The sequence below is a fragment of the Gymnodraco acuticeps genome, unplaced genomic scaffold, assembly GCF_902827175.1.
Source record: "Gymnodraco acuticeps unplaced genomic scaffold, fGymAcu1.1, whole genome shotgun sequence".
Lineage (NCBI taxonomy): Eukaryota > Metazoa > Chordata > Actinopteri > Perciformes > Bathydraconidae > Gymnodraco > Gymnodraco acuticeps.
The window spans coordinates 34,922-49,828 of NW_022990210.1; the positions used below are offsets into that span (position 1 = coordinate 34,922).

Below are 14,907 nucleotides of genomic sequence, written 5' to 3' on the forward strand. Positions count from 1 at the left end.
CACGTGGGATGGAACGCCTCTTCCCGTTGCAACGCTGCGCTGTACTCCACTACGCATGCGCAGTCCGCCTCGCTTTTGCAGATTGTTTTGATCGTTTTTGAAAGCATGCTTTGAACGCTACGCTGTGTCCACATGCAGGGATACGTTGACTGCCACTGTCACATCTCCTCCAAGGATTTTGACAAGGTTAGTACAACATGTAAAGCACATTAAGTGTTTATTTTGTACATGAAATGTCTTATTAAGCGACACATGTTCCTCTGTCTGTTGTCAGGACTTAGAGGAGGTGGTGGAGAGTTCAAAACAGGTGAGTGGTGTCAGCTACAGAGTTTACTGAAGTACAGAAACAGTGTACAAATACTCTGTAACAAGTAGCATTTAATAAGGTGTTACTAGGATCCTCTTTAGGCGATGCAGCAATAGACACCACCAACATATAACTACCAGCATTTCTTTAACCTACTACAATATGTTGTATTAACATGTATCTACTTCTGTATCAGTAAACACAATTACTAACCTAGAGTGACATTTTCTTAACATATTCCTATGCATACCAAATAAATACTAACTCTTTTTAGTGTTGGTATCAATCAGAATCAGGTTTATTAACAAGTAGGTTGACACGTACGAGGAATTTGACTTGATGTCATGGTGCATACAAGTAAAACAACAATTAACATTTTAAGAAAACTATAATAACATTACAAAGCTTATTTCTATTATTTTTCAGTGTTGGTGATTGATCAGTGTTATTAGCACCAGGAAAAGCACTTTATAAATAACGTGTTTTTTATTTCCCAGGCTGGATTGTTAGCCATATTAGCCGTAGCCGAACATGCTGGGGAATTTGAGAAGATCATTGAGTTGTCACAGAGGTAACTATAACTATCAGACTGAAATAAATCAAATGTTTTCTTTGTACTGATGACTCTCTTCTTCTCAGGTTTCCAGGTTTTATTTTCCCGTGCCTGGGAGTCCACCCGGTTCAGGAAGTTTCCCCGGAGCAGCAGAGGGGCGCGTCTCTCCAGGTAAACTCAAATGTAAAGGGTCAGATTGTGGGATATTATACTAACCTTGTATCTGTGGAATGTCCTGCTAATTGGATCCTTGAGTTCAAAGACAGAAAACTGAGAAATGGTGTCATGCTAAAGGATGGAGAATTATGAGAGAGGGAGTTAGTAGCTAAGGACAAGCATGGTTGAGACACCATTAAATATGACCCAGGCTGAAACTGACCTGGGTTGAGATGTCGAACAAATATGATTGAGTGGGGGAATTCAGAATGGTAGAAGAAATAATGGTGTCTTACGTAATGGAGAGCATCAAGATCAAAAAGGAGAGCCTGAGACTCCCCTAGCAGTGGCAGAGCTGGGGGTTGGCTGGGGGTGGCCGTGGCCCCAGCTGAATCCTGGCCACCCTATTGGCCACCCCAAACACCCTCACCACGGGGGCCCAAAACAATTTTAGAACATGAAGAAAAAATGTTTAAGTAACCTTAACCTCCGCCTCCGGCACTTTCTAGCAGAGAGTGAGAGCATGTGAGCAGCAGAGGTCGCGTTAACCGAATATTTTCCGTCAATGACGGATTTTTTCTAACAATGACGGAAAAATCTGAAAGCAGTCCGTCATTTTGACGGATTAGAACACAACTCGGAACAGCGCCAAAATGTCCACCAGCGGCCCTCATTATATTACATCCTTAGTGGCCAGGTCGACTGAGGGCGATCTACTGTAGTCTGTAACTATTCTTTAGTCATTCTCACCCCTGTCCAGTTGGTGGCGAGTGTGTGTATATTAAGTAACTATTGTCTTTTGACCTCGCTGTTTAACCGGCTTTAGCAATCGCAAAATGTCACGGCAGCTGATCGTCCGAAGCTTTTTTAATAAGCCCAGTAATGTGATGGTTTGGATAAACGAGGTGAAAAGAGGGATTGATGCGGTGGAGGATGAAGGACAAGCCAGTAAGACTCAAACTGACAGCGTTCAGCCAGCGGCAGAGGGGCAAGCAAGTGGCAAGGAGTTCAAGCGGGAGTACCGGGTTCAGTGGGAGCAAGAGTTTAAGTGGCTGAGGAGGGAAGATGGCAAAATGTTCTGCGACATCTGTAGAGAAGCTAAGATGAGTAACGGATTTGTCCGAGGGTGCACGACGATGCAGAAATCAGCGTCCAGGCTACAGCAGGTCAATTGAGTTGTTCTTGTAAATGTTTTGGTCATATTCTGATTGTAATTGTCTCATTTAAAACGATGGCATTGTTCGTATTTGCCTGTTTAGGCACAATGGTGGCGGTGTTTTTAGCGGCCTCTGCCCCCTCTGCTGTCTGTCAGTGCAGGAACAAATAAATCATTCATGTTCGTGTTGACATGAAAAGTGACCACACGGTCGGTGTCTCTGTTCATCTTTTTGTTTCTCCATGCCCTTAGAAGTTCTGTATGAATCATTAAAACATGAATGAATGAGCATTTGCTGCTCAGTTCCCAAACATATTAAATAGGTCTCATCTCATCATTAAAACATGAAAAATAAAATGACGGGTAATAATGGATTATGACGTAAATTTTACGATCCTCTCCGTCAAAATGACGGACAACGAAAAAGTCTAACGCAACCACTGGTGAGCAGGGATGCTAGTACTTACGTGTGAACGATGTCTAACGACTCACAAAGTCAGGCTTTCAAAAGAGAAAAGAAAGGACAGAAAGACAAGAGAGAGGGACTAAAGGGCGACAGGATGTCACCCAGTTTTTCACAAGAAAAGGTGGGTGTGGTCCATGAGTGGTGGAAATCAGTCTGTTTGCTAAGCGTAGTCCATTGTAAATAATAATTGTTGTGGGTTTTTTTTTCTAAGCTGACATTAAGTTCTGTTAATATCTATAAAGAAAATGCAGAGGTTTTTAATTTCACTGCTCTTTTAGCTGACATTTAATAAATGCAGGTAGATTTTTAGCAGCTATTCACTAAATCAGTTGTCCCTGCCCCCGGTGCCAGGACCAACAGGTCCATCTCTAGGCTCAGCAGCCCTGCCCCCCCATAGTGCTGAACCTGAACCAGCTTTCCTCCCAACTGAAGGAGGTGAGCAGCATTGTGTTGAATGCCACTTAACATATCTGAAGGGAGACTGGAATGCAACATATATATATATATATATATATATATATATATAACAAAAAGCTAACATCTCATTTCAATTATACATTTCAAACACAGTATTTTCCCACATATGTAAGTTATATTTATTTGGATTTATGCATTCATGTTGATAATGTTCCATTCAAAAATGTTATCATTAAAAAGGCGTTTACACCATAAAAGATGACTATTGAGGTCTATTGTCAGGAATGTTAGTGTTATATCAAATAGTGAATTCTACTGCAGCAGAATGTTCCACGTCTGCACAGTGTTATATTTTCACAGCTCAGTGTCAGTAAATATTGTGCAGTTAGTATTGGACTACAAGATAGATGCAAGCCAGTACAGCAGGGGTCGGCAACCCCTGGCACGCATGCCAGCATTACCAGCATTGGCACGCGGCACCGTAACCAGTGGCACACTAGGAATAAGTGTGCAAAATATTGAAATTGTATTTTCGGATCCTGAACGAGACCGCCGCCAGAGCGCGTCTCCCCGTTATCTGCAGAAGGAAGCCATGCACGCAGCGCAGCCCCGCTCTCTTTATCTCCAGGTGACTTTCTGCCGCTTTCCTCCGTGGAGCTGATCGTTTCCCCACGGAGAGGAAAGCACTTCACAAACTGCAGTTCCCACAAGGAGCTGTCAACATGCCGCAGTGTCTGTAGTTGAAAGCCCAGGGGCGATCTGCTCATCTCTCATCGAAATAACATGCTACAAAGGGGCGGACTGGCCATCTGTGTGTTGAACCTTCCTGTCGGCTCCCAGACTGTAGTCGAGGAGGGGATGACTCTCTGTCGTCTCCCAGGGCAGAAGCAACAAGCTTCAGGTTCAATGACTGGAGAGAGGCGAGCTCTTCTGTTTCACAAAATACATCACAGACCTCTGTTTTTCTGCTTCCTCGTTTCACTTCCAGAAACATACACACGCTCCCTCACTGTCGCTCTACCACAAACACATGCGCATCTCTCTCTCTCTCTCTCTCTCTCTCTCTCTCTCTCTCTCTCTCTCTCTCTCTCTCTCTCTCTCTCTCTCTCTCTCTCTCTCTCTCTCTCTCTCTCTCTCTCTCTCTCTCTCTCAGGGACAGCGATCTCATCTCTGCATGACCCTCATATCACAACATGTGTGCTCTGGAGAATCACAGAACGGACGATCGTCCTTATTATTATGCCGTTTAAACCAATTATTTAAATGTGTTTGTTGAATTCGGCATCATGTAAGTTGCGCTGACAGGTCCACACACTGTTTCCCCGCAGCGAGGCTCCCCCGCCCTCCTGCTGATAGTTGACGAGCGTCAAGCTCCTCAACCCCCCCGTTGATAATTCAACCTGCTGTACAGGTAGAGTTATTTAAAGCATAAATGAGTGGGTTGGGTTCTGCAGGTGTGGTTACAGCAGTGTGCTTGGTCGGCGTGGCCTGTGCCTGTGGGGGGCCCAATGTGATATATTTCCATGGGGCCCAGAATCCCTGGCAGCGCCACTGGTTGTGTGAGTGTATGGCCAGAGGGCATACATTTACTACCCAATAGCATTGTGAGGCTGAACAAAAGGACCTTTTGACTTTGTAAATGTGGTCTTTAAAAAAACAAAATAGCTTAAAGTAATGTTTCAAAATTACAACCGGGGGCCTTACAGGGTTAAGGGCTATTGTTTATTGTTATTTACTTTAAGATGTTTATTCTTAACCAATAATTTAATAAAGTTATATGAGTGATAGTGAAACTTTTTAACTTTCATTTAGCAAAGAATAGCGTGAAACTTTACATGCAAGTTTCAAAGTAACTTCCTGAAATGTAACTGTCTGCAGTGATTGCTCCCCGGGCATAAGGAAGTTGCTCTACTTAGTTTAAACTCCCACTAACCCTACTTTACATTCAAAACAAATAGCTTATCAAATGTGGCACGGCATTATTGATAAAGCTACATATTAGTCTATAAAATAGTTACATCACACTTATCTTAACCAGCAACACCAATAAAATACTGCTTCACATAAATGCATCGCAAATAATCATCAGTTTGTATTCAATGCATATAGAGGCGACTGAACCAAACATCGACAGTTCATCCATGCTTTTCTTCACTTGTCAGTTGTTGTTGTTGTTGTTGTTCAAGCTCTCAAACTAACGAGCGGGCAGTACATCACATCGGCTCTTTTGCTGCTACTTTGACAACATGTTCCAATCTTTATTTCAGACTCAAGGTCCATATCACACAAAAAGACAAGACACAAATCAATAAATAAGATAAAAAGCTAAACACACAACAGATAAAAACAAACAGATAAGAACATAAAATCAGTCCAATCACAGCGAGCCACATGCTCACCGTCTGTATCGGCTATTGCGCCAATGTCTCCAAATCATGGAAGAGAACCGGGTAGAACTCTTCACAGGGTTAATTAAAATCGAAATAACATAATTGTCCGAGTCTACTAGGCGACACATGCATGTGTACATTAACTTTATTAAAAGGTCTTGACAGGTAGATGCCCCCAAGTTAACAAACAGCTGGCTGGCACTGTGCCGTCTCGGTACCCTCAGCAGCAACCGTAAAGCATCATTGTATGCAACTTTTAGTTTTGTATGCTGCTAGCCTTGAAGTTACTCCACAGGTGAGCCTTGTAGTTACTCCACAGGTGAGCCGTGTAGTTACTCCACAGGTGAGCCTTGTAGTTACTCCACAGGTGAGCCTTGTAGTTACTCCACAGGTGAGCCTTGTAGTTACTCCACAGGTGAGCCTTGTAGTTACTCCACAGGTGAGCCTTGTAGTTACTCCACAGGTGAGCCTTGTAGTTACTCCACAGGTGAGCTGTGTAGTTACTCCACAGGTGAGCCTTGTAGTTACTCCACAGGTGAGCCGTGTAGTTACTCCACAGGTGAGCCGTGTAGTTACTCCACAGGTGAGCCTTGAAGTTACTCCACAGGTGAGCCTTGTAGTTACTCCACAGGTGAGCCTTGTAGTTACTCCACAGGTGAGCCGTGTAGTTACTCCACAGGTGAGCCTTGTAGTTACTCCACAGGTGAGCCTTGTAGTTACTCCACAGGTGAGCCGTGTAGTTACTCCACAGGTGAGCCTTGTAGTTACTCCACAGGTGAGCCTTGTAGTTACTCCACAGGTGAGCCTTGTAGTTACTCCACAGGTGAGCTGTGTAGTTACTCCACAGGTGAGCCTTGTAGTTACTCCACAGGTGAGCTGTGTAGTTACTCCACAGGTGAGCCTTGTAGTTACTCCACAGGTGAGCCGTGTAGTTACTCCACAGGTGAGCCGTGTAGTTACTCCACAGGTGAGCCGTGTAGTTACTCCACAGGTGAGCTTGTAGTTACTCCACAGGTGAGCCTTGTAGTTACTCCACAGGTGAGCCTTGTAGTTACTCCACAGGTGAGCCTTGTAGTTACTCACAGGTGAGCCTTGTAGTTACTCCACAGGTGAGCTGTGTAGTTACTCCACAGGTGAGCCTTGTAGTTACTCCACAGGTGGAAGCCGTGTAGTTACTCCACAGGTGAGCCGTGTAGTTACTCCACAGGTGAGCCGTGTAGTTACTCCACAGGTGAGCCTTGTAGTTACTCCACAGGTGAGCTGTGTAGTTACTCCACAGGTGAGCCTTGTAGTTACTCCACAGGTGAGCCTTGTAGTTACTCCACAGGTGAGCCTTGTAGTTACTCCACAGGTGAGCTGTGTAGTTACTCCACAGGTGAGCCGTGTAGTTACTCCACAGGTGAGCCGTGTAGTTACTCCACAGGTGAGCCGTGTAGTTACTCCACAGGTGAGCCGTGTAGTTACTCCACAGGTGAGCCTTGTAGTTACTCCAGAGGTGAGCCTTGTAGTTACTCCACAGGTGAGCCGTGTAGTTACTCCACAGGTGAGCCTTGTAGTTACTCCACAGGTGAGCCTTGTAGTTACTCCAGAGGTGAGCCTTGTAGTTACTCCACAGGTGAGCCTTGTAGTTACTCCACAGGTGAGCCGTGTAGTTACTCCACAGGTGAGCCTTGTAGTTACTCCACAGGTGAGCCGTGTACAATGGTGTACAGAAAGCTTTAAAAAGCGATACCTTGACATCTACAGAGCACTTGTGAAACTTACGCATTAATATGTTTGCCTGCATACAGTTTGCAGCGCTGTCTATGGATGTCTTTGTCATCTGTGAGATCATCAGAAATATAATGACCAAGGTTCTTGATCTCACTGCACACAAGAAGAATGTTGCTACTGAGAATAAAATGAGGAAATACAGCCTTTTTATCCTCTTTACTTCGCACAACCATGATGCTACTCTTCTTGGCGTTATACTTCATATTAAAATCAATGCCAGACTGGGAACAAGTCCTCAGAAGCTGTTGTAAGCCAGCACTGCACGGGGAGAAGATGATTAAATCATCAGCATACATAAGGTGGTTGACAACAGTAGCTCCGATGACACAGCCAGTTTTACACAAGTTCAGTTTCCTCGACAGATCATCCAGGTACAGATTAAACAACACAGGAGATAAAATCCCACCTTGCTTGACCCCATTACCAACATCAACATGTTCAGACACAGTATTGCGCCACTTCCCCTGCATAGTCTGATGTGCATACCAAAAGGCTAAGATCCTTATTATGTACTTGGGTTCCCCTCTCTGGCACATTTTGTCAAATAATTTGAAATGATTCAGTCGATCAAATGCCTTGGAAGCATCAATACAACACAGAAACATGGTGGAATTATGGCTTCTATATTTTGCTATAATGTCTTTTAAAGCAAAAATACACATATCTGTGCCGTGTTTTCTTTTAAAACCGAACTGGTTGTCAGCTGTGGTAATATACCTTTCCAGCCTATCCAACAGAATTTTCTCCAACACTTTGGAGAAAATGCTAGCTAAAGAAATGGGTCTGTAATTATCAATGCCACCCCAAAATGATCACTGGTTCCATCCTGGTCACCCCACTGAAAATGTCACTGTCCCCTAGAACCTGAGGTCAACCGATACTCCACTAAGTAGTTTATTCCTGGGATGACAGAGGAGTACACACACACACACACACACACACACACACACACACACACACACACACAGGCCGTTTCTCCATGTCGAGTAAACCTGCTGCAGAGCCACTATTTCAAGTATACTACGTCATCGAGTGGCGCCGAAGGACTGTTTAAATGTCCAGCATTCGGCGCCACTCGATAATAATAATAATATATTTTATTTATAAGCGCACTTTTAATTTGCGGAAACTCAAAGTGCTAAATGACGTAGTATACCTGAAATAGTGGCTCTGCAGCAGGTTTACTCGACATTGAGAAACGGCCACACACACACACACACACACACACACACACACACACACACACACACACACACACACACACACACACACAGTAAAGGCAGTGACTTCAGGAACTGACTCGTGTTTGCTGTATTTGGTTGAATCTTCAGTAAACTCTATTCTATTGGAACTCTGTTGATCAGTGTTTTTCATACCAAGGACTTAACCAATAAAAAAACACTCGCGGACCACCTAACTCCACAAATATAAAAAACACATGGTTTTTCTAGAACAGATTACAAATCGCCTGAAAATGGTACAAACAGGTTGCAACATGTGTGAGGAAGGTGTTGCCCTGGGCTGTATCATGCAATCGAACGTTAAGCTCGCTCCATTGCGGAGATATTCCCGCGAGAGTGCGGAAACTTAAATGTATTTATTTATTTCAAATTTGAAATGTTACCAATATACTCACGGACCACTAGGGGGCGCTCACGGACCACCAGTGGTCCGCGGACCACACTTTGAGAAGCACAGTCAACAGTGTTGACTGACTTCTTTGAAAGTGAAATAAGTGTTAACATAGTGTGGTGAAGATCTCGAAAACATTCGGCCCAACTTCAGAGGTTTCCTCCGCAACACAATCACACAGATTATTACAAATACATCTCATGTGTTCAGTACAGTGTACTGTTTGAGTTGGCGAGCAAGAGTTCAGATTCTAAATTCCTTTCAGGCGAACTAGATTTTGATAATTGACTTATTGATTAAATTAATTACATTTCTTCTTCTTCTTAATTGGACCTCGTCACGACCAAGGTACAACTTCATTGTTATAATGAAGGTTCAAAGTGTGTGTGTCTCCTGCAGGATCTAGATGCCGCTCTGCCTTTAATAGAGGAATACAAAGACCAGCTGGTGGCCATCGGAGAGGTACGAGAACACATTATTACTGCGCATATTTTATTTCAACTCTATTTTTTTTATAAATGTTATTATAGTTTCTCCAAATAGTTTTCTATCTGTTTTATTTTATTTTATGTATGCACCACAACACCAAGTAAAGTCCTCGTATGTGTTCAACCTACCTGGTGATAAACCTGACTCTGATGATATATCAAATGACAGTCTGGCACTAAAGTACATTCCCAAAGACATTGAAGTGATTTTGTATATTTTGGTTGTTGTGTTTTTATCTTAATGTGTGCATATGTATAATTGTGTATGTATAGGATATACATATTTTATATATGTTTGTGTTTTTATATTCAGGATTGTGGGAAACGGTATTTCGATCCCTCTGTACACACAAACTGAACGATTGACAATAAAGTTGACTCTGACTGATTCTGATTCTCAAAGTCAACTTTATTGTCAATCTTTCAGTTTGTGTGTACACAGAGATCGAAATACCGTTTCCCACAATCCAGAATATAGAAACAAATATATATAGAAATATATATATAGAAATATGTATACACCTATATGCACACATTAAGACATAAATACAAGCACAACAATCAATATATACAAAATAACAGTCACTTCAATGTCTTTGAGAAATGTACATTAGTGCAAGACTGTCCATAGCAGCGTAAAAAGTGTCTGGTGCTTGAATCTGTTTATCGACTATTCTGCACTGTTTCTATTATATTTCACTGTATTTACTCACCTGCGCACTATTATCTGTGTTATTGTGTTGCTCTGTGGGAGGAGCCTGTGACCTCAGATGTTCATTCTCATAACTACACTGTAGCTCTGTGCGCATGACATCTCCCCCCCCCTGTGGTGCAGGTCGGTCTGGACTTCACGCCCCGGTTTGTGAGAGGCGAGACGGATAAAGACGTCCAGAGGAAAGTTCTGATCCGTCAGGCTCAGATCGCCAAAGCGCTGGATCTGCCTCTGTGAGTACAGATGGAGGATAGATCAGATCAGATCAGATCAGAAGCACTTTGTTCATCCCAATGTGGGAAATGTTTGCGTTGCGTTAAAAGACGAGGCATTGTACATTAGAGAAATTAAAAGACTAGAAATGAACAATCCAACATGTAAACATCTCAAATAGAAATAACATAGCATTAAAAAAGTAGAAATTGAATATAAAATGTAAAATGTACAGTTTGATTTTAAGTCATCCAAGAGAAGCTATGGAGAAAAACATCCTCCCCTCTGTCATGAACCTTGGAGTGACTTTCAACAGCGCTTTTAAATTCGATAAGCAGGTCAGCACCGTAGTCAAATCCTGCTTTTTAAAAATACGACTATTGGCTAAGACCAAGTAGTTTTTATCTTTTAAAGACCTAGAAAGGGTTATTCACGCCTTTGTGACCTTGAGGCTGGATTACTGCAACGCTCTGTATGTGGGTATGGACCAGGCCTCAATTAGACGCCTGTAGCTAGTTCAGAACGCAGCTGCACGTCTTCTCACTGGCCACAAAAAGCGTGACCACATCACCCCAATTCTGGCCTCACTGCACTGGCTTCCAGTCCGGTTCAGAATTTATTTTAAACTCCTTTTATTTGTTTTCAAAGCCCTAAATGGGCTGGCTCCGGCCTATATAGCAGAACTCCTCCAGCGCTACACCCCAGAGCCTTAAGGTCGGCTGACCAGCTGCTGCTGGTAGTGCCCAAGACCAGGCTCAAACCCCGAGGGCACCGAGCCTTCGCAGCGGCTGGCCCCAGGCTCTGGAACGCTCTGCCCCTCCATGTGAGGTCGGCCCAGACCCTGGGGTTTTTTAATCAACCCTAAAGACTCACTTCTTCTCCCTGACCTTCTAGTCAGAGCGGAGCACGACTCCTGACTTTTCCCTGTGCTTTTGTTTTTTATATTTCTGTTGTAAGTGATTGTCTTTTATTGTGATTGTAGTATGTTTTTATTACATGTACTTTGGCTCGACCAAAAATCGCTTTTAAATGTGCTATATAAATAAAACTTGATTTGATTTGGACCCTGATTAGATCCCACCACAAAACAACAAATAAATGATTGACATGTCGTTTATTAAATCCCATTTCATGAACACAATATGCGGTTAATATGCAATGCCAAATGTTTATCTTATTGATACACATATTAAGATATTAAATACATGCAGACATATTTTTAAGAGCTTATTAAAGAGTATTACAGTCTCAGTTGGTGCAGGAAATGTATGTTTTTTATTTCCAGAAATGTTCACTCCCGTTCTGCAGGACGACCCACCATCCAGCTGCTCAGGGAACAAGGTAACACATATTATTATTCCTATTATTATTTCAATCAGTAGAGACGGTGTTGATGTAAGAATACATATTTATTGCCAGGAATACACAAATGAATGTGATGGAGTTTTGGCGATTAGTGCTCCTCGTAAAGAGACACAAAACGTGAACCCGCTATGCAAGAACACTGGAGACTGAGGTGAAGTGTCAAAAAGACTGGATTTAATAAGTCCACAAAAACCAGGCAGGGGACAAAGCAAACTCTGAACAGAGTGGGGAGAACGTGGAGCAGGGCTGAGAGGTTGGGCTGGACGTGGCAGGCAGGACGGAATGGAATGTGGAGTTTCTGGAACAGGCAAAAAACAGAACAGGATTAGCGTACGAAAAGATCCAACAGGAAGAGTACCAGCAGCACTAACTGTGAGTATACGAAGAACTGGCGAAGTCTGATGATCGAACCGGAGTTTTAAGCAGCAGCAGGTGAGTGGTGGTAATCAGTGATGATGAGAAACAAGAGCGGAGGTGAGCCAGGAAGACAGACAAGCAGAAAGAAGGAGAAGGAGATACTGCAATTCCTCACAATTAGGCCCCGCTGTGCGGGAGTATCATTCGGGAGGGGAGAACCGATCCGATGAAACCCCCCGGGTCTAGTCACCTGAAATGACAGCTGTCTGAGGAGGGAGCAGATTTCAAGGTTCAGGTGCAGAGCACTATGATAGGCTTGTGAGAATAGAGCGAAGTGATTGGTTAAGCTGGGGAGTGACGCCCCCGATCACTTATTGAGAGGAGAGAGAGTAGTAACATGGACAAAGTCAATGAATGAGGAAAGACGGTCTTCCTGGTTGAACTTGCGCTGAGCTTCATGATTATTTCTTTATGATGTTATATTTGTGTTGAGTAGATTTAACATTTTATTTATTGAAGATATAAACTGTATTTCCATGTTTAGATCCTTTGCTGTGTTTATTTTTATTATATAGATAAACTTGAATTAATCTGATGTTTACCATTAAAAAATAATATATGTTAGTAATAATAATTATACAGCACACTTTAAAAACGTCATCTCAAGGTGCTTCACGATGCTATGAGGAGAACATAAAAAGATAAATATAAAGTTATCCAAGGAGCATATTGAATAAGATGTAATATAAAAAAGGAGCAGGAAAGGTTCCATTTTTTAATTCTCTGCTGTTTCACTGACTTGCTGCACTTCCCCTACCTGTCCACCAGGGGTAGAGAAGGCTCTTCTCCATGCGTTTGATGGGAAGCCGTCGGTGGCCATGGAGGGGGTGAAAGCTGGGTATTTCTTCTCCATCCCCCCCTCTATCATCCGCAGTGAGCAGGTACTCCTCCTCCTCTTCACACAGTTATTATTTGTCTTCTTTACTTGCTTGTAACACGCTTTGAACACCAGGAAAAGTGCTATATAAATGTAATGTATTATTATTATTTACCTTCATCACTTTAAATGATTAATGATAAGTGATTAATTAACCTGGTAGACCCCCAGAGCACCTGAGATACCCCTGATGTGCAATCACACTGTCTGTCAATGTTAACTCTCCCTGGTCCCCGGCTTGAGCTTCAACATCAGGATCCAGGTCCATTTCCATTTCAATTTCAAACCTTTATTTATCCAGGTGAATCCCATTGAGACCATTGATCTCTTTTTCAAGGGAGACCTGCTCAAGTAGTTCCACATGAAACATAAAAACATAAACGTAACAACAAAAGGACATCATACAGCATCATTACACAATTTACAATAACTATCCACATGAGCAGGTTCCAACAGCTTCAGATGTATCTGTGAAAGGAGTCATCACATACAGAGCATCAACTAGTTCCTGAACAGTGTCCTTCACATGCTGATATCAAGAGAGGGAGTTACACAGTCACAAGATGGAGCTACGTAATCATCCTGTGATGTAGAAAATACTGATTTTTTATCAAAATTCTTCTCAAAATTCTGACTTTTTCTCATAATCTCAAAATGTTGTATTTTTTCTAAAAATCTCAAAAATTCGCCTGTTTTTCAAAATCTCTAAATTCTGTATTTTTTCAAAAAAAACTGTATTTTTTCTAAATATCTAAAGATTCTGTACTTTTTCTGAAAATCCCGAGATTCTGACTTTCACTCAAAATGTTGACTTTTCCCTCAAAATTCTGACTTTTTCTAAAAATTCTGAATTTTTTATCAAAATCTAAAAATTCTGTATTTTTTCTAAAAATTAAAAAATTCTGTATTTTTTCTAAAAATCTAATCCCTGGTCTCCGGCTTGAGCTTCAACCTCAGGATCCATGTATCTGTGATCCTCTCCAGAATGGAAGGAGTCATCACATACAGAGACTAGTTCCTGAACAGTGTCCTTCACATGCTGACATCCAAGAGAGGGAGTTACACAGTCACAAGATGGAGGAGTAGAAAGCAGTATTCAATGTTTACTTCAGATTAGCTCCACGTCAGAAATGAGCATGCTTGATGTCTCTCTCCATAGAGGCTGAATCATCATGTTAATCACATAGCTATCATCTGCCTCAAACAGTCCTGATGCTCTTCTAGGTCATCACACATCCTGTCATGTTCTCAGCTACAGTTGGGATAGCTTTGATAGCATGCTACTCTCATGTTGGAGGAGGACATTCAGTGTTTTCCCAACAGTAAATATACAAATGAAATCAAAATACCCTCCTGCAATGTTAGGGTTATTACCAGGTGTACTGCTATTTTAGTTTTGCACTTATTGTGTTATTAATAACGTGTGCTGTTGTTTCTCTGTTGTATTTCCCACTGAGAAGCAGAAGCTGGTGAAACAGCTGCCGTTAGAAAACATCTGTCTGGAGACGGATTCTCCCGCTCTGGGCCCGGAAAAACAGGTAAGATATTTATCTACATTTCAGTCAAATAAACCCAAAAACGAGATATTAAAATATGCATATATGCAACGTTTGCTCTGATGAGGTGAGACCTGAGGCTTCAGAGGAAACAGAATGCGTTCTCCCTGGATGCTCCATTTAAGAATTAAGGTTAATAATAAAGTATTTAAATTAACTCAAGAAGTTAAAAATCAAAACCAAACCAAGTATAACAAAAAATGAAAGAATAAGCATATTTATACAAACAACGTATGTTAAAGTAAACATTTATAAATACATTAAATACAAGTATTTATCTAAGAATAAGAAGTTAAAGTAAGACGACAAATGTAAAAAGTAGTAAAGACATTTATTAATGTGGCGGAGGGGATGAAGTCGATAGGGACTCGGCTTGGCAACTGGAAGGTCACCAGTTCAAGTCCCGGCAAGACCAAGTGCTACCGAGGT

The 14,907-nt window shown here is 42.0% G+C and overlaps 1 protein-coding gene across 2 annotated transcripts; it reads left to right on the plus strand.

The window, feature by feature from the left end:
• Positions 1–10: 10 nt before the first annotated feature.
• LOC117547573 (putative deoxyribonuclease TATDN3) lies at positions 11–14,460 on the plus strand (the record flags this gene model as incomplete). Of its 2 annotated transcripts, none has more annotated exon segments than XM_034218393.1 (9): positions 11–186; positions 275–307; positions 805–878; positions 947–1,031; positions 9,232–9,312; positions 10,174–10,283; positions 11,549–11,604; positions 12,814–12,926; positions 14,383–14,460. In XM_034218393.1, coding segments are annotated over 9 exon segments (684 nt in total), but the record flags the coding sequence as incomplete, so codon positions are not given.
• Positions 14,461–14,907: the final 447 nt, after the last annotated feature.